This window comes from Erpetoichthys calabaricus, chromosome 9 (genome assembly GCF_900747795.2).
Source record: "Erpetoichthys calabaricus chromosome 9, fErpCal1.3, whole genome shotgun sequence".
NCBI lineage: Eukaryota > Metazoa > Chordata > Cladistia > Polypteriformes > Polypteridae > Erpetoichthys > Erpetoichthys calabaricus.
The window spans coordinates 118504564-118532525 of record NC_041402.2 but is presented as its reverse complement, the minus strand read 5'-3'; the positions used below and the strand labels follow the sequence as shown (position 1 = coordinate 118532525).

The 27962-nt window shown below is 35.9% G+C and overlaps 1 protein-coding gene across 1 annotated transcript in view; it reads right to left on the bottom strand.

Annotated features, from left to right (window-relative positions):
• gpib (glucose-6-phosphate isomerase b) overlaps positions 1-27962 on the bottom strand; it is a 64422-nt gene that overhangs the window by 13322 nt on the left and 23138 nt on the right. The window contains exons 4-10 of the mRNA XM_028810094.2: positions 25457-25576; positions 23818-23901; positions 16458-16604; positions 11998-12069; positions 11647-11691; positions 4648-4701; positions 1420-1480 (exon numbers count right to left, since the gene is read on the bottom strand). Coding sequence (XP_028665927.1) covers positions 1420-1480; positions 4648-4701; positions 11647-11691; positions 11998-12069; positions 16458-16604; positions 23818-23901; positions 25457-25576 — 583 coding nt within the window. The remainder of the gene's footprint in view (positions 1-1419; positions 1481-4647; positions 4702-11646; positions 11692-11997; positions 12070-16457; positions 16605-23817; positions 23902-25456; positions 25577-27962) is intronic.

Genomic DNA, 27962 nt, shown 5'->3' with positions numbered 1-27962 from the left:
TTACAAAGTTGTGGTTAGGGAAAGAGTGATTTTACTGGACTGTAAAGTGTACCTTCATGGCAGCTCACAACATGTAAAGTAAGTCCAATGAAGGTTAAATAAAAGTTAAAAATTACAGAAATACAGTATAAACGGTTAACAAACCCTTTCTGCCTCTTTGGACCAGTCTAAGTGGGTATGGATCTTTGTTAGCTGAGGTAAGTTGATTTAAGCTTTCCCATCCCTCTTTCTAAACCACCAAGATCCCCTCCCAGCTCCAGACTCAAAAGTGCTCTTAGCATGAGGCAACTTTAAAAATTGCCTACCTGAAATAAATACAGTGGTTGGGACAGCCCTGTTTTTTGCTCAAGTGACAACAGACTAGAACTTTCTTTAGCATATACTGGTGTCCCTGTACACTCAAACTTCTGCTTCCTTAAAAGCAGGGCATCCAGAGCAGCTGCATTACTGATCATTACCTACAAAGAGCAACACACTGCACCCAAAGCATATGGGAGAATTCAAGCTTCTTGTCAGTCCTCACTCTAGAGTATTCTGACATTGGTATCTCCAAATTGCACCCATGTGCTACCATCCAACAGCCTGAGTGTACTACAGTCCATAACCTGCCAATTCTGCCTGGTCATCGTACCTCTATGTGTATTTGCAATGAGAAAAATAAAATTACCCACTTAACGCTCCGTTTTTCACATGTACTACTATACTTGCCTGTTGCTCTCTTGGAGCATTTGGCAAATTCTTGGAGCATACTGCCAGCTAACAGTCCCTGCATTCCAAAGAACCAAGACAAAAACATTTCCTGCTGTCCTCGTGGGGTTGTAAGTTACCCTTTACCAATCTGGTGATACTCTTGCCCTGGTAACCTTATGCCAGCTGGGCATTACATTTTCAGCCTAATAGCAGTGTTATTTTTCTGTAAACTTAACAAAACAAACACAAAAATCAATAAGAAAATATTCCTAATGGAATAGAGCATTGTGCAAAGTTCCAATTTGTTATGCGATTGCAGCACATTGTTATAAAGATACTGCGAGTTTTTAGCATAGTTTATTTGAGGTTGCCTGTATGAAACTGCAATAGTATGAGAAATATTCTCATTCTCAGAGAAAATACATCAGCTCCAAATGATGTGTTACAGTTTTTACTTTTTTTTGGATTCAGTAGTGCTGTTTCATCTGCAAGTAACTGCTTACACATATGTATATTTAACTACATAACAGCTAGCAAAATTATTCTGAGAATAAAGGCTAGACACAGTCACGTAACTTCAAAATCCATAATAAATTGCCATGAGTCAGACATCAAGAATAAATGCCTATAACCTTTGTTTAGACATGAATAATACTGAATCATTACAGGAAGACTGTATATGCTTGTAAATTTGTAAACATCTTCAGATTTGTATAACCTCGTACTTACCAATATGAAGGGCAATAGACAAACCAATAGCAGACCACAAGGAATAACGGCCACCAACCCACTAAAATTAAAAAGGAACAATGAGATCTAAGGCCAATCAAAAAAGAATCCTAAATAAAGCATTTTAAATACCTGCCATTTATTCCCAAGAAACATATACACATGGAGTGTTTTAGTTGCTGGTAAGCTTGCACCTCACAAATTGTTAAGTACTGTAAATATTGTAGTTCTCAACATATAGAATTGGCTTTATTTACTGGCTACACCTTCAAATTCCTCTGTTAACTGTGTACTGAAAAAAGCAACAATGGGTTTATTATGCTGCTCTGCTTTTTGGGCCTAGATTTTTTTCTTTTAATCTATGTGTTTGATATAAGTAGATTATCAAAAAAGTCGAGATACAATGGTGATTATGAAACAGGGAGGAACTTTTAGCAATTTTAAAACACTTGTATTACAAAAAAACATTCCATTGTGAAATTAAATCTTGTGATAACTGATGCATACCTGGAGAACAGATAGTATATAGTATGTTGTAATGATCAAAGAAAGTACATTAATGGCACTTTATAAAATTGTTAACAAACACTGCTGTTCCCATTCAGCACATATGCTATTCATTATGCAGACAGTGTCACCTCAAGTTAGAAATCAAACCACAAAAAAGTTAAAAATTGATGAAAAGACCCAAGAGACAGATCAGGATAACAGAGGCTTGACCAATACTGAAGGATATAGCGTCTCTCTGGTCTTTTTCCTGAATCATGGTGACAAAAGGAGGTGTATACAGGAAGTAAAACAAATACTCCAGTTGTGTTTTTAGTCACGAACATTAATTAATTTATTAATTTTTGCCTTTATCTACTTTAGTCTGGCAGAGTCTGCTTAAATACTGATCCTGGTCTTTCTAAACATGTTATTCTGAAAAGTTGTCTTCACTGCTTATAGAATATTAGACAAGACAGGTCTTCTGGTGGTAGTTTTCTCAATGTCCAAGGCCACATAGTGAACCATAACTGTTGGCAAGCTGTTATTTAGGTTTATTATTTTATACTGTTCCCTTTAGAAACAAAAATTACATTCTGTTTAGTTTGTGGCATATACTGAGTGATATATTCAAAGATCATTCCAAATCCAATGGCTTAAAGTACAGAAAAGTAGTGATTATGTGTAAGTATGAATAAGAATTTTTTTCTCCTTGGAAAAACAGGAAAATAATAACATTTTAACTCAGATTTTTGTTTAATCAACCAATTTTGTGTTCCAAATAATGTAATCGTTATGCATGAGATGGAAGACTTTAGATACATTCAATGATCTCAAATATTCAGGACGAAAATTAAAATTAGGCTACAGTGCAACAAGAATAAAATTCTGTTTTGGATGATCTTTGAGTGCATAAGATACTAGTTTAACTCTTAGACTGATATCTTTTAAAGGGTTTATAACATAGCTGCAAACTTGTAATATATACAAAGAAAGGATTTTTAAAAAGCATACTTAATGTAATTTTTTTTTTTTATTTGCTGTCTATGTTAACATTTTTAGTGAAGAATATATCAATGCTAACTTAATATTTCCTACTTTGTCAGTAAAAAAAAAAAAAAAAAAAGATTAGGAAAATCATGCTATAGGAAGAGCAGAGCAAACAAAACAAAAGATATGACAAAGTAAAGGGAATCATAAAATTACATGCAAGCTATCTCACTTTCATGTAATTTCATATTATGTTCAAAGGTACAGATGTTCAAACTCAAATTTTTGTCTCATTACACTTAATTGTACGGTATGCAGCCAGACACCCCTGACTGAACCAGGAAACAGTTGTTTAGAATAAGAGAACACTATATTATACTGTATATACTGGTTCTTCCTAATCAATTAGCACATCCTATATACAAACATCCCTCCATTTACTGAACCACTTTGAATCAATCTATCTGAGCCACACCATTGGCAAAGTAGGAAACAAACTTAGCCTAGTTTAAGTTCAAAACAAGGCACGCCTATACACACATTTACACTCAGTCATACTGGGTCCATGTACAGGTCTCAATCAAATAAACTGCAAATCTTTGGGGAATATGGTTAACACCTAGTCAGATTGGAAGGACTGTACAAACAGACCACCGACAAGCTGAAGAAAGCAGGTATATGCATGCACATAAAGTCGTTGATAAGTCAAATGGAGACCAGGCAAGATGAAATATAATGATGTTACTTGAAATGTGTCAAAGTGTGCATCATGAACAGCAACTTTTCATACATTTTTATAGAATAGCATAATAGATATATCAAGAATGGATCTTCCTACATAAAATATCCAGACTATTGAGTTTCTCTATGCAGCAGTTGAATATCGAGTTTGCCATAACAAATATTAATTTGGAAATATTCTCTGTAAACCAACTATCCAAGTGATTCTACACAAACAAATCTGCACCGATAACAAGGACATCTCGCAGTAGCCAACCTTCTTGTTCACACCACTTTATAGTATTACATAAGAGTAAATACAAAATGATTTTTTTTGCTTTGTCCCAAGTCTTCTGTATTCTGACATATGTATGCATAAACCATGTAACTTTACTCTCTGTTGCTATTTCAGTAGTAGTAGATGAAAAACAGTATCAAGCCATGCTGCCTAGCACTTGCACTAAGTAACACAGACCAGTATGACCTAATTTTTTTTTTTTTTTTTTTTTTTAAACTATGTCCAGACTGCAATGTTAACGTACAACATGACCATGATAATGGTCAAAAGTACAAGAGCTGAAAAACAGTACAATAAAATTACAACCCAACCTCACAGAGTGCAAAGGCGATATTGTGCCATTTTCTTAAAACTTACTAAAATAACACAATATTGAGGTACTAAATCACAGTACAGTATTTAGAATGACAGCCAAAGGAACATTTAGTTCTAAATGGGTCTTTAAAACTGTTCCATAAATCCCAATGACCTTTATATCACATGGAGCAGAGTAGACCGTAACCCCAGATAAAGAGAAGGTCAGATACTTTAAATAGCTGCATCAATGCTTAGGCAGAAGCTGAAAGAAGCGACTCTTGATACTTAGCAGCTGTCCCAGAGCCAGTGCACACATACTGTATGACTCAAGACTGGGGCAAGAGAGGTTATTTTTATTTTTAGCATATTTTTGAAAATTATCTAGTAATGGCATTATAATTTTCTGCAGGCAAAAGGCAACTAAGCACTATACTTACATCCCAAAACTCAAACATATTGTTGGTGTCAATACCAAAATCCTTTACTTTGGGCTAAAAAGAAAAAAGAAATAGAGTTTCACTGTAACGTATGGGTATTTTATATAACAAATAAAAAATATATACATAGCATATAAACTGCATTTACCATATATAAACATATACACAAATATATACACACATGAATATATTGAAATAACACAAAACATACATTACGGAAATGGTGTCAGCAGTTTCTTAAATGATAAGACAAGAGAAAATTAAAACTGTGGGTTTTACTGCATTTTATATGCTGATACACTATATTATGATAACAAATACAGTAACTATTTTAATAACCTAATTACAACCAATATTTACAGTATATTATTGCTTTTATGTTCAGTTTGGCCAGTTATGAATTTTACAGGAGCGCATAATGAGCTACAAATCAGTAAGGAAAGTTAATCTATACATCCCAGTTAGCAAGTCCATAAGAATTCAGTCCATCGAACCATTTAAAAGCATAGCGCAAGTATGGCTACACAAAAAAGATCTGCATTGATCAAGCTTTCAACTCCTAAAATATATTTTACATTTATTGTTATATTGTGACCAATCAACTGATAAATTTACTGACAATACCTAGCACTGCCATTACTGAATTTCAGAAGCTACTGTATGTAAAAAAAAATAAACCCTTGAAAATATTTAATTAAATTCATATACAAAGATCAACCACAATATTAAAACCACCTGCCTAATATTGTGTAGGTCCCGGTGCCATCGAAACAGCTCTGATCCGTCAAGGTAAGGACTCACCAAGACCTCTGAAGGTGGATTATGGTACACTGAAACAAATCATTCTTTGGTCTAGCTTATTTTACTCATATAAATGAGTTTATTTTACATACAAATGGTAAAATTTAGAAATTACTTATATTTGCTAGTTTACCCAACAAAATACAAGGCCTTTCAACTTTACATTACTTATTACATTGCCTCTACTGAGTTTTTTGTTTAAATCCAATTATACATAGTTGGGCGGGCTTTTACTTTTGCGCATGCACACTGAGCAATTTCTCATTCGTGCACAGTGATCATCATACGGGTATGCTCACTGAAGAGCTTCTGATTTGTGCAAATTAATCACCTGATTTATATTCATAGAACTGGCGGGTCTTTAAGCCATTTTTCTTTACATTTCTTGGAATTGGTAAGATATTAATTATTTATATTTTATATCAGTTTTTTATGTGCGCAGTTTTGTTAAGACGTTAATAACTTACATTCCATATAAGCTACGATAATTTGAACAGCTTGTTAAGATGTTTATGTACTGCGGTTTAATCGCAGGTATATAGGTAAGTATTTTTGTTGTTAATTTGTCTACAACTCTCCAAAGAACTCACTGACTTATAGCGTGAAAGTGTGTGATTATAGTATTTATTACAAGTAACTTTTATTTTCCTCGTAATCAAAACCTGTTGAATGTCCTTTTTTTCCTCCGTTCCAAACGCCATTTTTCGAGCACTTGTTTCGCGATAATCAAAGTTTGCACAATTTGCAACTGGATTTATAAATTACATAGAGCAATTAATTATCTGAAGACATGGAGATGTACTGTTGCTCGTGTAAGTTTAAAAAAATCTTTAACAATGATCTTACATTCGGCGTACTTTTTAAAATACTTGAGTATACAGTATTGCAAGTTTCAATATAAAGGTTCTTCCTGGGTAAAAACAAAGTTTCAGAACAGGTAACTTGTGATGCTACAAAAACGTCATTGCAAGGGAGAAAATGGGGAAACTTAAAGAAGACTACAAGGCATATCGTTTTTGCGTTATTAAGTTGTTGAATTGATATTTTATGTATTATGTTTTTCTGATTCATGGCACATAAAATGGTTATTTATAAGAGGTATTCATTATTTTCTATCAGAATTTTTAATATAGTATACTATTTCGTATGGATTGCAGGTGGCAGCCAGTATTAATAGATAATTTGTATACTAGCTTATAAAGCAGATATATCTCTTAGAGTTATGTAATTATGTTATTATGGTAAAGATAAATTATTTGGAAATCACAAGTAAAATTAATTTTGTCATTTGTTTACTATTTTTACACAAACACATTATACATTCATGCAACATGTTTTGTGTGTTTAAATTTATGACAGGTGATCACCAGAAAATATATATTTATAGCTGCACTTGATACTACTCCATGTCTAAAATTACATATTTATTTTTAATAATTAATGCTGCATTATTTGCAATTCTTGTAGGTGCGAAATGAGGTGGTATTGTAATTGCTGCAGATCTGCTTAAGCACTATTGACTTCTTCACAGCAATTTTGTACATGGTCAGATTTGTGCAGTAGCAGAAGCAAAGCACCCATGTTTAAAGGAGTCAGGCTCTTAGTCTGGTTATTATGGTTGGCAGACCAGCTTAAAATATAAAATGGACAATTACAGGACAACATTAAGGTCCCTTGGATGCCCTGAGCTGAATTCATTAAAGAAGCAGTTGCAGGAAAAGTCTTCAGCAAGAAATATTAAAAAACCCAAGAAGGCTGAAGCGAATTGTCTTCCACCTTATCCAGCTGGGGAAATAAAACAAAGTCTTGAAAAAGAAAGAGAGGAGCCTTTGAGTGAGGTGAGGAAGAAAGATAATCACAGTGTTATCACCCAAAAAATGGCAAAAACATTTTCTCTCCGAAGGATTGAAGATTTCAAAGCAAGATGGCCAGCTCTCTTCAATGCCACTCAGGTACTGAAAAAATGTATGTAATTTATCTTCTAAATTATTTTGCATTGTTATAGTTTCTTTTTTTCTGTGTAATATGGTGTAGTTTTAGAGCTTTTAAAAAAAACACCTGTTTGTTATCATTTCAGAATTGTTTGTAATTAGTTCCACTTAATGGTTTGTGTTCTATATGTGCAGATCAGCGAAGAATTCCAAAGAATCCCAACAATCCATCTGGTTGCAAAGTTTACATCTTCCCTGGATAAATTCACACCAAGGCTGATAAGCATTTTCCGTAATAAGGGAGGTGCCAAAAGAAATCCAGATGATGCTAGATATCTTATGGGGTAAGAAGCATAAGTAAATTCTTGCAGAAATATTTATTAAATGACCTGGTTTGGTTGCTTTTTCACAATGCCTCTTAATACTGTTTTAAACAGGAAAATACTCTCCACAAGTGAAGAGAGCTTGTTCTCTGCTGTGTGATAAAGTACCTTGGTGAAAATGTGGAGGATCTTCTCAGAGTACAGTATGTGGTAAGTGGATCAGTTTTATTTTTTTTCCTCTTCTGTTTGTGGAGATAGAGCCTGTTTCTCAATATTGCATTGACTGAGTGGAGTTAAAAAACAAAAAAAGCTCTAATCTATACAATGACAACTCTAAGAAACTAATAAATAAAATATATACTACTATAATATGTTAGTAACACTATATTCTTTCACTCAGTAGTTTATATTACTTTAATTTTTCTTTGCTTTGACAGTATATTGCCCTGTTGCATGTCAAAAATAACACATATGAATGCTGATGCATAAAACATTGAAAACCAAAGAAATGACCAAGTCAAGTTTAGAAAAGGCTTGAAAGAAAAGCAATTGATTTCATTTGTTGGGTGATGCCCTCTACACTGGATGTCATCCATCCTGATTATAAAACATTAGTAATCTGAAATTTTTTCACGAACACTTTGATATTGTTTGGTACTATCCAGAATTAGTTTCTATTAAATTGTGTCACGATTTGCTTTGCTTTTTTTGCTTTAAAACCTGAGATTAAAATTCTTCTCAGCCAGCTCTACCAGTATAGGACAAGGAACAGTTAAAGTGTTTATTTTTTGGTGGAGTATTCCTTTGAAATATAGATGTATTTGTTATTGATATTAATTATGGCATTTTATTTTCTTTAGGATGTTGAAGCTGATAGTATTCAGTCTGACTGGAGTCAGTATGCTCTCAAACTAATTGTGGCAAAGCATGAAGGAGCTCCTGATGCAGAACCAGCAGATGTTGGTGTGATTGTTGAGTAAACTGAATCTGTAAATAATTTTGGTGAATTTGCAACAGCATGTGCCATGTTACTATGTGTTATATATTCACTGAATCTAAGTTACCCTAAAGAGCTCAGATATAGCCAGTCAGTCATTTCCCAACCCGCTATATCCTAACTACAAGGTCACGGGGGTCTGCTGCAGCCAATCCCAGCCAACACAGGGCGCAAGGCAGGAACCAATGCCAGACAGGGCGCCAACCCACTGCAGAGCTCAGATATACTTTAGAAGTATTCCAAAAATTATTTTTGGAATTGAATGGTCTCAAACATAGCTCAAAAGTTCTTTCTTTAAAAAGCAGGTTAATGTGCTAATGTTAATGCTTTATTTTTTGCATCAACTTTATTTACTGCAATATTAGAAGACCATATTGTTTTGTATATACAGGGTATGACCATATTTCAGTCAAAAAAAAGCATTGTTTACTGGATTTTTTTTTTGTATTTACCTACCAATATAGAGGCCCTATTTTACATAAGAATTTGTTAAGGTGGGCTGCACGGTGGCACAGCAGTAGTGCTGCTGCCTCACAGTTAGGAGACCTGGGTTCACTTCCCAGGTCCTCCCTGCATGGATTTTGCATGTTCCCCCCTGTCTGTGTGGGTTTCCTCTGGGTGCTCCGGTTTCCTCCCACAGTCCAAAGACATGCAGCTTAGATGTATTGGCGATCCTAAATTGTGCTTGGTGTGTGTGTGGGTGTGTGTGCCCTGCGGTGGGCTGGCGACATGCCCGGGGTTTGTTCCTGCCTTGCGCCATGTGTTGGCTGGGATTGGCTCCAGCAGACCCCCATGACCCTGTAGTTAGGATATAGCGGGTTGGATAATGGATGGATGGCCCTACTTTACACAAGATTTTGTTAAGGTTATTAAGTTTACAGCTTCACAGTTAACCTTATTTTGTAAAAGTTACATACTGTGAACTAGCAAACATTTAGAAGGAAATGAAAAATTTGGATTGTAAAGTAAATTTCAGTGTTAATGAGCCCATAAAATGGCTGTAGGCTTTTGCGAAGAGAAAATAAAGGTAAAATAAAATCTACATTGTAATTACTGTTATTTGTAAAGAAAAATATTGTAATAATGTTTTATACATTAAAATACAAAAACTATACTCTTGTGCTTTTTGTGCTTTTTTCCACTTTTATGACTTCTGTTTGAAAAGGTAAGAATATTGAGTTACGCTTACTCAAACAAATTATGGCAATCGATTGCGTAAACCTTTTTAAGTTTATTCCAATTAAAATCTTGTGTAACTTATACATACACCATTTGAGTAGGGTTAAATTATGAACACTAGTTGTTTCAACTTAAAAAAGTTATAATTTTGTAAAAGAAAATGTTAGTTAATCCAAAAAATTCTTATCACATTTTTATTTTCACTCAACTCAAAAAACAATGTTAAATTTACATTAATACCATTGTAGGATTTACTTAAAAGTAGTGTTAGTTGAAAGAACTTAAAAGGTGAATGCAAATGATTGCCATAATTTTTTTTAAGTTTATCCAACAAGTTATTTTTTTCAGTGTATCTGGCACCAAGACGTTAGCAGCAAATCCTTTTAAGTCTTGCAAGTTTCACATTGGGGCATCCTTGGATTGGACCTGTTTTCTGAGCCCATTCCACAAATGCCCCGATCAGATAAGGCCAAGTCAACACCCTGAACTCTGTCATGTTCTTCAAACCACCCTTGAACAATTTTTGCAGTGTGGCAGGGCCCATCATCCTGCTGAAATAAGTCACTGCCATCAGGGTATTCACTGCCATGAAGGAGTGTACATGGGCTCCAAAAATCTTTAGCTAGGTGGTACATGTCAAACAAACATCCACATGAATGCCAGGACCCAAGTTTTCCCAGCAGAACAATGCATAGAGCATTATTCTGCCTCCGCTAACTTGGCTTCTTCCTATAGTGCATTCCTGTTGCCACCTTTTCCCAGGTAAACAATAAACATCCACCCGACTGTTCATATGATCTAAAAGAAAAATGTGATCCATCAGACAAGGCCAAATTCTTACACAACTCCACTGTCCAGTTCAGGTCCTCATGTGCCCATTCTAGGTTTTTTTCTGTGGTGGACAGGGGTCAGCAGCTGTGCAGCCCCATATGCAACAAGATACAATGCACCATGTATTCTGACACTTTTCTTTCATGGCCAACAATAAGTTTTTCAACAATTTATGCTACAGTAGCTCTTCTGTGGGATCGAACCAGATGGGCTAATCCTTGCTCCCCATGTGTATCAATGAGCATTGGGTGCCTGTGACCCTGTCGCCAGTTCCCCAGTTACCCTTCCTTGGAACACTTTTGGTAGGTGCTAACCACTGCATTTCATCCCACAAGACATGCCATTTTGGAGATGCCCTGACCAAGTCACCAAGCCATCACAATCTGGTCCTTGTCAAAGTCACTCATATCCTTACGTCTGCCCGTTTTTCCTGCTTCCAACATATCACCTATCACCTTCAAGAACTGACAGCTCACTTGCTGCCTAATATATCCCTCCCCTTGACAAGTGCCATTATAACAAGATAATCAATGCTATTCACTTCACCTGTCAAGAGGTTTTAATGTTGTGTGGCTGATTTATGTATATCTATATAGTATTCAAGTCACGCTTGAATGTTTTAGTCAGGGATGTCGCCATTTAATTTAACTAGGTTTTACTTTGAAATATAAGGTTAAGTTGCACCATACCTAACAAAAATTGAAGTAAGCTTAACAAAGCCTTAGAAAAGTTAAGATCCTAATTTACTTTAACCCACTTTCTTGTGAACTAGCAAAATTAAATCTTACTAACACATAAATAGTTGAATCATGTCCATACAAACTGAAACTGCAACTAAACCCCAGGCAGAGCCACTATACCATGTATGGCACTGTAAGGAAAAATACTGAAGAAAACTTAAAATTACCAAACAAAAAACTGAATACCAAATACTTACAGCATTGGTTGACAGAGCTACAAAGTGCTTCGCAACAGCTGATTTCTTAAAAAAAAAAAAAAAACACAAATATATATACATATTATATATATATATATATATATATATATAAAATAAATATTTTCTACACATAATTAGGAAATGTTGCATTTAAAATTAATAGATTTGTAAAAAAAAACATATCTAACACTTTTCTAATGCTATGGTTGTGCTACATATTTAGTAAAGTAAAAAAAAAAAAAAGTGTGAAATGCAGATTTGAAATTAAATATGCTACCACGTTATGATTATGTTCAGACTGCAAAGCTCTAGCAAATTTATGAAGGTATCCTGGTATCAAGCTGTACTTACATCCACTGCTGCCTGCAAGAACCACTCTTTGGCAGACTCCGCATTAGTAATGGTCTCCTGAGTGGTGAAGGTCTGAAACACAAAGATGATAAGCATTTCAGAGCTTGCAATAATTTTGGTGTTGGTCAACCATGATGAAATGAAACAGAGTTAAGAATTCAATCAATATTATGCTGAAAAAAATACTGAAATATTTACAAAACTCTCAAACTTAGAATGTATCAATCAATGCCTGCATTCATCAGAACAGAATACTGTAAAAAAAAAAAAAAAAAAATACATTTATCAAACTGCACACCAAAAGCTTATGGTCCATAACTGACACTCTAAGTGTATTTGGTTGAAAAACTATTTAAAGTGGTCATTTCTTTTTCCAAAATGATGAATTCTCAGCACCCACAAAGAGGATGTGGCAGCAGCCATTGCCAGTCTTCATTGCTTACATGCTACTTACAAGCCACTTGCTTATATAATCTGAAAACAGCTGCAGTGGTAATGACTTTCATTTTATCAAAAAAATAAATTACATTTCTAATGCTTTATAAACATGTCACAGTTAGATTAGATAACTGTTTGGTAAATATTCAAGTATAAAAGTATTTATATAAACAAAAAAAACTATTAATATACTAGGGGGGACCCAAAAATAACCGGAATTTTGTTGTTGTTAGGTTATTTATTTATTTCCGGTTATTTTTGGGTCCCCCCTCGTACATGTTAATAGATAATTTAGCTAAAGTGGTTATAAAGTATTATATTCTATATAAGAATTCTATATTCAAAATTTAAAGAAGCTGAAGACCCACTATTTTAAAATACTACACCACTGTTAGACCTACTTATAACGTTTGACATACCATCTTTTCCATTCTTTTGCCATTCACTGTGTTTAAACTTGTTGTTATCATTATTGTGATCAAATTACTCCTTCTGGCAGTGAATAACAGCTTCACAATGAATATGCAATCTTTAAAGTAAAGGTTAACACTGAATTTTTGCAGTTTTTTGGTAGGTTCATCAATGTCTGTACTATGGGGTACTGTTTGGAAGCCCCGAAATGAGCAGAGCAACCACCTGGTAATGTCTGAAGGAATCTGTTTAGAATGGATTTTTAAAAATTTCTTCTCAGTTTCCAGTTAATCTTAGCTTAAGATACTTAAACAATTTTTAAAATGTATGTAAGTAGCTTTATATTATAATTGTGTCTATTTCAAAATAAAAGGATAAATAGATGGATACAGCACTTTTAGTATTTTTAGTTTTACTTTTATTATTTTTACGTTTTAGTATTATTTTCTGTGCTATTTTAACTACATCTGTAAATGTGCACAGGCTCTGGGCTTGTCAAGCTTGTTATATATATATATATATATATATATATATATATATATATATATATATATATATATATATATATATACACATACAGGTGCTGGTCATAAAATTAGAATATCATGACAAAGTTGATTTATTTCAGTAATTCCATTCAAAAAGTGAAACTTCTATATTAGATTCATTCATTACACATAGACTGATGTATTTCAAATGTTTATTTCTTTTAATGTTGATGATTATAAGATAAGACCAATGCAAAAAAAGGATTTTTAGAAATGTTGGCCAACTGAAAGGTATGAACGTGAAAAGTATGAGCATGTACAGCACTCAATATTTAGTTGGGGCTCCTTTGGCCTGGATTACTGCAGCAATGCGGCGTGGCATGGAGTCGATCAGTCTGTGGCACTGCTCAGGTGTTATGAGAGCCCATGTTGCTCTGATAGTGGCCTTCAGCTCTTCTGAATTGTTGGGTTTGGCGTATTGCATCTTCCTCTTCACAATACCCCATAGATTTTCTATGGGGTTAAGGTCAGGCGAGTTTGCTGGCCAATCAAGAACAGGGATACCATGGTCCTTAAACCAGGTACTGGTAGCTTTGGCACTGTGTGCAGGTGCCAGGTCCTGTTGGAAAATGAAATCTGCATCTCCATAAAGTTCGTCAGCAGCAGGAAGCATGAAGTGCTCTAAAACTTCCTGGTAGACGGCTGCGTTGACCTTGGACCTCAGAAAACACAATGGACCAACACCAGCAGATGACATGGCACCCCAAACCATCACTGACTGTGGAAACTTTACACTGGACCTCACGCAACGTGGATTCTGTGCCTCTCCTCTCTTCCTCCAGACTCTGGGACCTTGATTTCGAAAGGAAATGCAAAATTTACTTTCATCAGAGAACATTACTTTGGACCACTCAGCAGCAGTCCAGTCCTTTTTGTCTTTAGCCCAGGCGAGATGCTTTTAACGCTGTCTCTTGTTCAAGAGTGGCTTGACACAAGGCATGTGACAGCTGAAACCCATGTCTTGCATACGTCTGTGCGTGGTGGTTCTTGAAGCACTGACTCCAGCTGCAGTCCACTCTTTGTGAATCTCCCCCACATTTTTGAATGGGTTTTGTTTCACAATCCTCTCCAGGGTGCGGTTATCCCTATTGCTTGTACACTTTTTTCTACCACATCTTGTCCTTCCCTTCGCCTCTCTATTAATGTGCTTGGACACAGAGCTCTGTGAACAGCCAGCCTCTTTAGCAATGACTTTTTGTGTCCTGCCCTCCTTGTGCAAGTTGTCAATGGTCGTCTTTTGGACAACTGTCAAGTCAGCAGTCTTCCCCATGATTGTGTAGCCTACAGAACTAGACTGAGAGACCATTTAAATGCTTTTGCAGGTGTTTTGAGTTAATTAGCTGATTAGAGTGTGGCACCAGGTGTCTTCAATATTGAACCTTTTCACAATATTCTAATTTTCCGAGATACTGAATTTGGGACTTTCATTAGTTGTCAAGTTATAATCATCAACATTAAAAGAAATAAACATTTGAAATACATCAGTATGTGTGTAATGAATGAATCTAATATACAAGTTTCACTTTTTGAATGGAATTACTGAAATAAATCAACTTTGTCATGACATTCTAATTTTATGACCAGCACCTGTATATACATACTAGCAGAAGTACCAGCCATTGCCCGGGAATCTATAACCGTTGAATTTCCTAAATGAAAGAAACAGAAAATAGAAATAGAACAAACAGTTTTCTGATTGACATTTTATTGTAATAGGTAATATAAGTGGTCATTCCAGAGCCTTTGGATACACTATATTTTTTGTTTTGCCTTGTGGTACGAAAATGAACAAATTCTGAGGATTGCCCACTATAGAACATGCAACGTAGAGATGTCAGTGTGAAACGCATGGATTTTCCAAATTGATGCGTTTAACTTGCAGTGATTGCCCTTGAGCCTTGTTAATTGACATAGCAAAAGCCAAACGAGCATGAAATTGTAGCTGTTTGAAATTAAAGGGTAAATCATTCAGAATCAGCAGAATTCTTGGTATGACAACATCTTCACTTCTTGCACAATGTTTCAGACGCCCTTGAAATAGACTTTTTTCTGGCATCGGAAGTGGACTTTCTAATTCGACGTCTTTTTTTTTCGGTGGCATGGGTATATTAGCGAAAGGCAGAACAATTATAATGTGTTACATGGTATTACGTGCGGAATAAGCACCACAGTGAGATGAATGTACGTTATTTACAATACGTCGGAAAGCGAACAAATAGCACCAGTCAGTCAGAAATCGTACTGTGAGTCGGAAAGCGAACAAGTAGCACCACAAATACGGAAAGCCAGTCACGCGCACTGGGTCGATCACGTTTTACATCCATACGGCAGTTCCTCTTCACCTGATGGAAGCAGTCAGCCTTCTCATACTTGGACACTTCCGCCATCTGTTGGCAATTTAAAGAAACATTGGTAAAGACCGATGCACAGGGACCAAACGTGCCACTAGATGGCGCCGCCGTTAACGTCTGTTGCAACGTGCGGCCATCTTGTCGATGATAAGCACGGGTACGTGTGCCGAATGTTGCGTCGGTGAAAAGGTGCCCTGCGCTTCACCACGAACATTTTTCATCAGCAGCCCTTCTCCTGTTGGCAGACAGCCTGGTTTACCTTTCTTCAGATGATTCACAGGGACCAAACATGCCGTTAGATGGTGCCGCCGTTATGCAACGTGTGGCCAAGTTGCATCAGCAGCCCTTCTCCTGTTGGCAGACAGCCTGGTTTCCCTTTCTTCAGATGATTCACAGGGACCAAATGTTAATGACTGTTGCAACGTGCGGCCATCTTGTCGATGTGCCCTGAGCTTCACCACGAACATTTTTCCCAACCAAACATACCCCATGACCTCCTCCTGGTCACAAAGGAGCCTCATCCCCAGTTTGGTGGCGATCGGATGCCCGGTGCAGATTTGTATGGTGGACAAACATACATACATACACACATACATCAGCTGTGCTTTTTATATATATATATATATATATATATATATATAGATATATATAATTAAACTAACATTAAACTAAACAAAACTTCTTTAAATTTAAGATTCTTTATAATCCATACCTTGGAAGCAATAATGAACAGGGTAGTCTCAGGATTAAGTTCAGCAAGAGTCTTAGCCATGTGAGTACCATCTATGTTGGAAACAAACCAAGCTTTAGGACCTCCCTTAGAATAAGGTTTCAGCGCTTCCGTCACCATCAACGGCCCCTACAAGGAATAAAAGAACACATTCATTCTGAAAAACTGAAGAACCTGTGCCAAAAAAAAAAAATCTCCATATGTCTGTGTAGATTTTACTCAGGTTCACCTCTGTCACCCCCAAGACATGCAGGTAAGGTAAATCATCAGCAGTTTATAAGTGTGGACGTGTGAGTGAGCAGGCCCTGCAGTGGACTGGTGCCCTATTTAGATCCATCCTCTAACACACGAAAAGGTAGCCTAGGCATGATGAAAGTTCAGTATTAGGTTATGCCAACCTAAGAACTGCAATTGCTGACTCTAGGTATAATCAGAATAGTAGAATAAATCTGATCTGGATTTAGAGGTCTACCTCTTCATTTGGTAACATTCACACTTGAGTATATGAAACTCTTAATTGACTCATTACCAGACTAAAACACAAAGGTGAAATGGATCAAGGCACACAAATTTAATAGTGGATTCCATCTTATGACATAGATTTTAATTATTCATTAATGCATACATTGAAGTACCAATAGTCATATACTGTAGATTTTTAGTGTCATCTTGGTATGGCTCGTCTTCTGATGAAATTGTGTGAAAGCCACAAAACATAAGTAACACTCATCCTGGAAGAGATGAGCCATGATGAAATTTTTGATATACTCCTAAAAAATAAATTACTACAGCTGCCTTTGTTTGTGAAATGAAATGGCTAAGTTACATTACTTAAATGTGTCACCACAATAAATTTAGCATTACAATTCTGAAATAATCACACATTTATTGCTGTGATTTAATACACAGTAACAGCCTATACGACTGTAACCACTGAGTGTCAGCACAAATCCTCCACCCTGGTTAAAGTAAGAAATGGTGGACTTTTCTGATAGAAGTTTATATTTATAGAGTAATTTGCAAAAAAAGCTCTTGTAACTTATCATGTATGTACAGTTCAAAGTTATTATAGTGTTGCCTTTTTATATTAGTTTTAATTTCTATACAGTGATCCCTCGCTATATCACGCTTCGCCTTTCGCAGCTTCACTCTATCGCGGATTTTATATGTAAGCATATTTAAATATATATCGCGGATTTTTTGCTGGTTCGCGGATTTCTGAGGACAATGGGTCTTTTAATTTCTGGTACATGCTTCCTCAGTTGGTTTGCCCAGTTGATTTCATACAAGGGACGCTATTGGCAGATGGCTGAGAAGCTACCCAACTTACTTTTCTTTCTCTCTCTCTCTTGCACTGACTATCTGTGATCCTGACGTAGGGGGTGTGAGCAGGGGGGCTGTTCGCACACCTAGACGATACGGACGCTCGTCTAAAAATGCTGAAAGATTATCTTCACGTTGCTACCTTCTGTGTGCAGCTTTTAAGTATGCTGCACTGTGCTTCGCATACTTAAAAGCTCAAAGGGCACGTATTGATTTTTGACTTTGTTTTTCTCTCTCTCTCTCTCTCTCTGCTCCTGACAGAGGGGGTGTGAGCTGCCGCCTTCAACAGCTTTGTACCGGCGGTGCTTCGCATACTTAAGCCAAACAGCCCTATTGATTTGTTTGCTTTCCTCTCTGTTTCCTTTGAAGAGGAAGATATGTTTGCATTCTTTTAATTGTGAGACAGAACTGTCATCTCTGTCTTGTCATGGAGCACAGTTTAAACTTTTGAAAAAGAGACAAATGTTTGTTTGCAGTGTTTGAATAACGTTACTGTCTCTCTACAACCTCCTGTGTTTCTGCGCAAATCTGTGACCCAAGCATGACAATATAAAAATAACCATATAAACATATGGTTTCTACTTCGCGGATTTTCTTATTTCGCGGGTGGCTCTGGAACGCAACCCCCGCGATTGAGGAGAGATTACTGTATTGCGTATTTCTGATCTTACTTGGAAATTGTTTAGTTTTAGTTTTCCTTCATCGTGTAATTTTAGTTTTTATTTCACAAAGACATTTCTGTTTTATTTATACATATTAGTTTTTGTTTTCATTTTAGTAATTATGGTATGGTTAAAGAGATACTAGTTTAGTTTTGTGTCATAATCAGACAGAACTATACACTTAATGGGTTTGGATAGGAGTTTAATGTAAGTGAAAGTTTACTACACTACATGGATTACTATCTGGTTTTGTTTTTGTCTGTTAAAAGCAAGCATAATTAAAACTAGATACTTAATATGGACAATTTTATAATTTTTAACATATTTACTATGTCATTTGTGCTAACTGTTGGCATGTTGCATGTTTCATGTTTTCCTTTACTTGCCCAGAATAGGCCAATTTGTGATGAAATTTAACTGAATTTTAAGGTTTGAGGGTTTTTTTACTCTAAATGTCTATAGCACATAATATATCCTGTTCCAAGACAATGTGCTTACAATTATTGCCTTCAATATTGTATTCAAAAATCTCCCATACTGGGCTTTGTTATTTTCTGCCAGCCATATTGATATGATTCCATCTCAGGCACATACAATTCATAGTCAGAATTTTGCCACCTGCAGGCCTGAAAATATACAAAAAAAATCAGAAAATAGATTCTACTGTGTTCTGACAGAGGTGATCATGAAAATCATGGGGCTTAGGAAGAACAGGGCTCTTAGGGTTGAGTCAGTGTGCATATCCCACCTAGCTGTACTGAGGGAAACAAAGAAATAAAGCATGTGTGTTAAAGTTAGGCTAGTGAGACTTGAATAGCCCAAGCAAAAGAACAGTATACCCTTAATCAGCAGAGTAAGAGCACGTAATAGAGAGTATGGTCAGCCACAAAATGACAGAATCAGCATCTGAAATGAGGAGCAATATATATTTTTTCTAAACTCACTTATCCAGAGCAGGATCTCGGGAAACTTGGAGACTATCCCAGAAGCTTTAGATGAAAGTCAGGAAAAATCTCTGGACAGGGTGCCAGCCTATTGCAACAATACTATACTGTATATATATGCAAAATGTATGACATGGCTGATGTTAAGAACAAAAAGAGTATGATATTTGGGAGACAAATATTTTAAAACATAATTATGCCACCGGATTATTTTCAGAATATGAGTTATTTTGAGCTGTGAATGGAAAACTAAAAAAGGTTAAAATAATAAATACAGAATATATACAAAAAAACATTAGTAGGTTTAGTTTTTCATGAGTTGGCAGACTTTCTTCACCTACCTGTAGTTCAGTCGAGACATTGCCAACTCAGGAATTTTACAAGGTTTGTTTCACTTCATTGTTAAACAACCTTTTTAAAGCAAAAGTGATTGGTCAGCAACAATATGCTGATCTTACATGTTGACTTTTAGTCAATCTCTCGATCTTAGCCATTTTAATTTCAGAAAGGATTTCTCATGTGCGTAGTGGCAGGTGAATTATTATCAACAAAATCCAAATACCTGAGAAATATACTGAAACGATACTCACTAGTGATTTTTATGCCCATATTGTAAAATTTTTGTTGACCAGCACATTCAGACTTCAGGCATTTGAATTCCATCTTGATATACAAAAAGTACCAAGATATGCGGCAGCTCATCATAACGGACATCAGACTCAAGCAGCCTGGAATTTGGCTTAGTGTGTGCTGCTGTATTAATTGTCGTGTACATACTGTATCTTGGGCTCAGTCAGAATTACAGCTAACATGCTGTCATTTGTGAACAGACGAAATTCTGTAAAGGATTAACCCTTGTAACGTTTAACTCAGTTTAACTCAGATAAAGACTAACAGCAGGAATATTTAATTAAATGCCAAATATGAAATTCTTATTAATATATATTTTGATTAATTTAAGGACCCCTGCAGCCCAGGTATGTCCAGTTGTTACAAAAACTAAAAATATTTTTAGTAAATTATTATTTTATTTGTTACTTTTTTCAGCTACTTTAATAGTTTTGTTTAGACTTTTGTTTTTCGTTTTTCATTTCAGTTTTGTTAATTACTTTATTTCGGTTTACAAAACATGTTTTTTTATTAATAGTTTCAGTTTTAATTTTAGGTTTTGTTAAATATAGCAACCTAGGTACTGTTCAATGCATTGTTTTTTGTGAACAAATAAAATGATAAATGATAAAATATATCCCTGACAGTGAATTTTGTGGTCTATATTTCAAGGTGTTCATTGTAACACCAAACCTCGCTGCTGAATGACAAGATTGTCATAGTTTTTCTTCCTGCATTTTATATACATAAGCAAATTAATGATCATGCCGTCTTGTGAACCCTATGAGGATGTTTACTGTAATGATACAGGTACACCTTACCTTTACAGTGGAAAAAGCAGATAAGAAATCATGTACTAAGATATACCACTCTTTGTCTTACTGCATTTATGTATTTTGCACATAAAAGCATTTTATGCGCTCAAAAAAAATCGTCAAAAAAAAAAAATTCAAGAAGTGGATGCCACTTAATCTCCTTAGCATTAGAGCTGAGCATCACTCTGGCTGCAAAAACAGTGCTAAAAGCGTTAGTCCGGAGTGTCATTCGGGCAACGGTATAAACACATCTTATGTAAGACATGAGGTTTACTCGGACTGCAAAACTGCCAAAAGAATTGGTGTTGAGTGTTATTCGGGCACCAGAATAGGCATGTCTTGCGTAAGTGTCAGGCCCGAGCATTACCCGGGCAACGGTGTAGATGCGTCTTCTCTTAGCCTCATAATGGCGTCCCATAAGAAATGCCTCTCAGCATCAGTTATATTGAAGTAATTCTGTCTTCAGGCAGTGAAAATGAAACAGTCAGTGAAACCGAAAGTAATTCTGGGAATACAAAAGTGATACTCGTGTCACTTACACGTGTACAGTGTGCTGTTCATATTATTATTATTCATCACCATCATCATCATTATTATTATTATTATCACTAGCCAACCCGCGGCGTACCATACGCCGCATAATCAGGCCGCTTTTTTAATGATTTTTAAGCACAGGGAGAAAATTAACATTTGAAAAATCGGTAATGTAATAAATCGCCAAGAAAAGTAACATTTGATGTGCCCACCCCCAACTCGTCACCTGAGTCGTTTTGCTCTTTGCACAGTCCACATGCACTTGTGAGTCACATAGACTTTTCATTGTTGTTTGCGGTTTTGGCTGCTTTTCTATATATAATCCACCAAGTCACCCGACCATGGTAGTACCGGGGGGTGGGTGTACAAAGGGAAGGGACGTAATCAGTGCGAGCATATGACCCACTAGCCATGTTTTTGAAAGTTTGGCCCTGTGCCTTATTAATTGTCATCGCAAAGGCAAATCTAACAGGAAATTGTCTTAGTCTTAAAGTAAAAGGCAAATTATCCGCGACAAACAAACTGTTTTGAACACTGCATACCAACTCGCGGCGTAGTATACGCCGCATAATCACGCTGCTTTTTTAATGTTTTTTAAGCAGAGGGAAAAAAATGAACATTTGCAAAATCCGTAACGCTGCTTTCAGTAAGTACAATGCACACGAGTTTAATTTGTCGGCCACTTTTTGCCAGCCATCTTTTCTGGTTTGGGCCGCTTTTACAGTGTTACCGCTTGTGTATATTAAATCTTGAAATCCTTCGAGTAACTAATTAACTAACTAACACCCACCCACCCAGCTTGTGTGAAAAAAATGTGCCCGTTCTTTCATCATTTTGTTGCAGCCTATCAAAGACTTGCTGATCATGTTTTCTAGACTCAATATATATTGGCTTTTCACTCAGCGCGAGGGCACGCATTCATCTCGGATTATTACATCCTGCTAGACTAATCTGCTACACGGCTGCATTTGAAAAACCGACTTATCCCGGATGAGTTTCACCGGCATTAATGATTAGGAATCTGGTTGGAACAAAACCCTGCAGCCACAGGGATTCACCAGGACCGAGTTTGGGAAACACTGCTGAACAGAGACGAAACCGACTCAGGTGAGGAGTGGGGGCGGGCAAAGTAGTTGCAGCTATTGATTATTCAGTGTTGTTTGCCTGGGTGTCTGATCTGCGTTGACTGACATGGCTATTTTCTGCGTATCCCATGGTTGTCTTCCGGCAGTGTGAATGCCTCGAGAGACAGGGCGTCCTTGTGGGGTGAGTTGTTGCAGTTTGTGACCACCTCGCCAACGTTATCCCAATGTTGGCAAACAAAGCCATGTTGCGAAGTTTGAGAGCAACAGTTTCGTCAATGACATTTTTCCAAAAAAACCCGACTGATGCAGGAATTTCTATAACATTGAAAGAAGTGTTGTTTCCATGAAATACATTTGAAGCCGTAGCCATGGAGGGCAAAAGAACAGTCAACATGGCTCACAGCTGGATTTGGACAGCAGCACAGACCAAAGCGAGTATGTGTTTGATGAGCTGTTCAAGTTGGCGGAGGGGTAGAGTTTCTGGGCGGGGCTTCGTTGTTCGTTTCCCATGGTTTTCGATAGTGGACGTGGTCAGGTGTCGTAACCGAAACGAATAATGAAAAGTCAACGTGGCTCAGAGGTGCATGTGGACTCCTAGCACAGATGAAAGGGACTAACTGGGTGGTCTGTGAGTTTTTGCGTCCGGGCACATGAGCAGGCTGTGTGAATGCCTAGAGAGCGAGGGTAGACGCAGGCCGGGGAAAACGGAGTTTTGGTGGGCGGGGAAACATCTTCCGTGTTCCTGCAGCACCATCTAAGAAGACGCATGTTTGTTGCGGGTGCGAATTGCTGTATGTAGCATGTAAAACAGTTTGCTATGGTGCACACGGTCGTGCATCGTAACCAAAAAGTCAACGTGGCTCAGAGGTGCATGTGTACTGTAGGACAGACGAACCTAAATGACGGCGTTTTTTCCGAGTCGTCGCGTCCAAGTTGGTGGGCGTGGCTCTGCGAGTTATCGTCGTATCCAATGATCTTGTCGGCGGCTTAGTGAATCCACGCCCCTTCCAGCGTGCTTTCCATGGGTGGCTACTTGTCTTCCGGCTTAGTGAATTATATATATAGATTATCATTATCAGTAGTAGTAGTAGTATCATTATTATACTTCTGACTTGGTACTTTTAGTGTTTTGCACGTTTTACAGTAGAAATAAAAATGTCATTTTTGAAGCCAAATAATGCAACTCATTTTACATGTTTTTGAGGAAAAATGCAATGCTAAGGAGGCTACAAGATATTAGACAGAATAATGTTTTTTTAATATACTGAGCCAAGGGTTCCAGGGTATTAATCAGTAATTGACAGGGAGAACTAACAGGAAACAAATTACCTAAAGAATTCATTAACCAATTAGTTTTTCTTATTACTTACCAGATCTGACCCACCAATACCAATATTGACAACATCAGTAATGGCTTTTCCAGTGTAACCCTTCCAGTCTCCACTACGAACTTTCTAAAAATGCACCACAACAAGATTTAAAAAGAGGTCACATAAACAGCTGTTAAGTATAAACAAAGAAGTAAAATATATTTAAATATGACAAAATCTGGCAAAAACACTCCAAGCTTTACTAATTACCTTAAAAGTGAAAAATCTTTAATAAAATGTTTGCTGGATACACTGATTGAATACTAAAATCTGTTTAATTCATACAAGCAGAAAGTAATAAGGACCAGTATGATAGTTTATCTGGATCTTTTGCTTAAAAAAAGAAAATTCTCCTTTCCCCCTAAGTGACTTAAAATACACAAAATTCATACTGTCATGTTGTTAATGTTGTAATACCAAATGGTCACTAGCATTTCATTTTTAAAAACTTTTTTTTTTAAATAAATGATTTAAAAATGCCCTAAATCTTAACAGAATAAATATATCTGGTTTCAACAGGCAATCTTGTTTATACTCTCAAAAGGTTGGATAAAGCATAATTTAATATTGGTCTTCCAAGGAAAAAAAATAAAAGGATTCCTACAATACAACTTGATTGATCAGTTGATAATGATATCAAATTCATGTTCAAAATGTTTACACTGAAATTTTGCTGCACCCTATAATTTTAAAAATCTATCAATCTAAATATCTAAATATATCTATACGACTTAATATTGGCAAAGGAAAAAGAGTTAACACCTTGTTCGCTGGTACTCTTATGAGGAATGAGTGGGACTATGCTTTTGCCATACCTTTGAGTAGATTTCTACTGGTTAGAGGGGAGTAGCTAAAAGTAGAAAGAGCTCAAAAACTATTGGCACTCTTACAAAAGCTGAAACAAAAATCCATACACAATAAAATAAAATAACATGTTTTAATACCAATGTAATTATTCCCAAGTAAAAGTCATGCCCATGTCAGAGCTCAACACTGATATTAAGTTAGTGAATTCTGGTATCATGGCCTGGTGACAAGAGAAGATGTAGGCATTCAATTATATAATTATAATTAATAGGGGTCAAGGCTACTACACAAAAAAGAATCGAAGTTTAGGGTTCTGCTACCCAGCTTCCTGGGCACCTACTAAACTTAATATATCACCTTTGAGGAATATTCAATTTATGTTTTTTTTTCTAGTTTCCTCATATGCAATTCTTGATTAAAAGGGTGGCAACCAGACAGAAGATTTTCCTTTTAGCTATGTATATAAAAATTATGGCTACTGGACAACGCCCTATACTTTGGCTAGCTATGCACACTATAATCTTCAACTTCCTCTATGACAGTAGATAAGGCAAAGGATCTCCTTCATTTCACATGAATACTATGCTAGAAAGTTCTAAATATTCCTGAGTAATAAAGTTGGTAATAGATACCTGCTTATAATTAATACTTTATCTCCAGCTTTGTTATTTCATAAATAAAACAAAACAATGCATCCTTTAAGAGGCTCTTCCTTTAAGGATTTCAGCAAAGGTAACGTATCCAACATTAAAAAAGCATAATGAAGTAATGATTACACAGTGACAAAGATTGTATATCAAGCTATAATTAATACCAATTCATTAAGTCTTACCTGGCAAAAGTTTTTCATCTTCTCCAAGACATTGTTAACCTCAGGCATTATGTCTTTGCCATTAACAAGGATAGGAGTGTTGGAGCGGTTTCTCAGAGCAATGTGTAGTACAGCTCGATTCTAACAAAAAAGCCCAGAAAATAACATTTAATCCACGTCACAAACACAGTAGCAAGAATAGTGAAAAAATAACTTCATTAATTAAAAAATAATAATTTTGTACAGCAGAAATATTTAAGAGCATACAGTGAAAAAATGTGTCATTTGGGCCAGTCACTCTCAAGTTCAGTCCTGAAGGCCCCCCATGGCAGCAGGTTTTTATCTTAGCCATTTTGCTCTTTTAATTGGATCCCTGCATTAATTAAGCAAGCAGTTTCTTTAAGTTTGTGTTTTTTGCATCAGTCCAGAAAGTATAAACTGATTATGCTACATTTTTACTGAACAAAGTAGGAATACAGGTACATAAAAATGTTATTTTTCATTTTTTTTTTACAATTTTTTTTCTTATTAATTTTCTGGCAAAGTTTGCTATTATTTACTAGTAAGCAAACAATTGGGAAACACTTAAATAGTTGCCTTTTAGAACTCTGTGAACCCTTTGCCCTGGCACCACTATGCTTGACAGTAATTATCTGTATTTGGATACAATTAAGAGATCAAACTATACACAAAATGTATATTATGTCAAAAAATACAACTATTTCTTCACTTCTTATAAATGTATATTTATAAATGTATATTTTAACACATGCACACTTTCCTGACTGCAAACTAAGAAACTAATTGAAACAAAATCAATAAAACAATATTTAAAATAAATAAAAAGAACAGCTAATTAAACAATGAGGTCAACAAAATGTAAAAATTGCTCACTGATTATCAAACAAAAACCGGAGGGCTACAGAACCAGAGAATGACTGGAGTTTAATTCTCAAATGAGTGTCTTTTGTAAGTAGTTTCTTGTTCTCCTTATTTGCATGGGACTCCTACAGGGACTTCTACTCTCATAGTCTAAAAATATGCTATTAGGTTGACGGCCAACAATAAATGGTTAGAGTGCATGTGAACTTTGGCCAGTCAGGGCAGGGGCAAAGAGAGCATTTGCAGCAGATTGCCAACATTGCAGCTAAATGAGATGAGAGATTTCAGTTGAGGTTTTTTGCTCTTCGGCTTCCTCTTTGATTAAATTGGTTTGCTCAAATAGAGTAATCAGTTTTAAAACACTCCAGCCTGCAGGAGTTGGAGACCTAGTTTCTAGTAATGATTTCAGATCGAACATTACATTGCATACATTTGAATGTAAACGAAAGGTCCTTGATTTTACCTCAAAACTTAATATCAAATCATGCTACTCCAGACAAGTTAAGCTGCAGTATTTTTGTATTTGCACATAATTTCCAAGACCATTGTCTTTATAATTTTTAATTGTTAATTTGTGTTATTTATAAAATGGACAGATTTTTCCACTGCACTGCTCTGCTTTTTGGTTAACGGGTGTACTAAAAACAGATTTTTAAACACTTCTCCAGGGCCCCAAAAAAGTATTATTTTGCTCCAATCCTGTACCATTTCACTCTTGAACCTGAGACCTCTGATTTGCTGTTGCTTTATATTAAAACTGTTAAGTGTTCATCATATCAAACAAAAACTACTTTTCTTTTCAATTAAACATAATGGGCAATAACAGCGACATTTCTGATTTACCTTTTATCATTATAACAGCTTTAAAATTGCCATTAAAAAAAAGAGCACTTTCATTGTTAGGAAAGCATACTTAGCTACATCAGCTTTTCATAACTGAGTTACTAAATGTGAATGAAGGACTCACCCTGGCACATCATTAGTATTTGCAAAGATAGGATGTTAACCCCCTCTGTGTTCCTTGCATGGAGTTTTACTCAAATTACATGGATAAAACAGGTTGGAGTGTCCCCCTTTAACTTCCCAATATATAATTCCCCTAGAAGTTAGGTGTGTAATGTTCCTGAGATCAAGACCAAAACCTCTATTCAAACGTCCATGGTCTTGTGTCATGGTTCCGAAACACGGAACTGAGACAGCCCCTAACCCACTGCTTCCTCTTTAGCTTCATCCTGTTGAGCTCTCATTATGTTGCAAAACACATTTCTTATTTCATAATTAACACTATAACACATGTAAATCAAGAAATTATCATTCTATTTAAAGTGAGGGTAAGATGTATGTTTTGTAAATAACTTTTACAGAGATTATGTTCCTAGGAAAGGACGCGAAAGATGCAAATGTTAATACATTGAACCTATGGGAAATACAGGGTTAGGTTCGAGCGACTAACAAAAACTGATATCTTTTGCTAGAGATTTCTCAAAATACACTTTTCTTCAGGTAATTCTTTATAACATAACCTATTTTTGGGAATATACACTTTTCCTAACACAGTGACCATGAAATAACCCATAAAAAGGCAGCACAGAAAAATTCAACCGGTAACATGCAAAAAAAAAAAAAAAAAAATTCTCACTAGTCA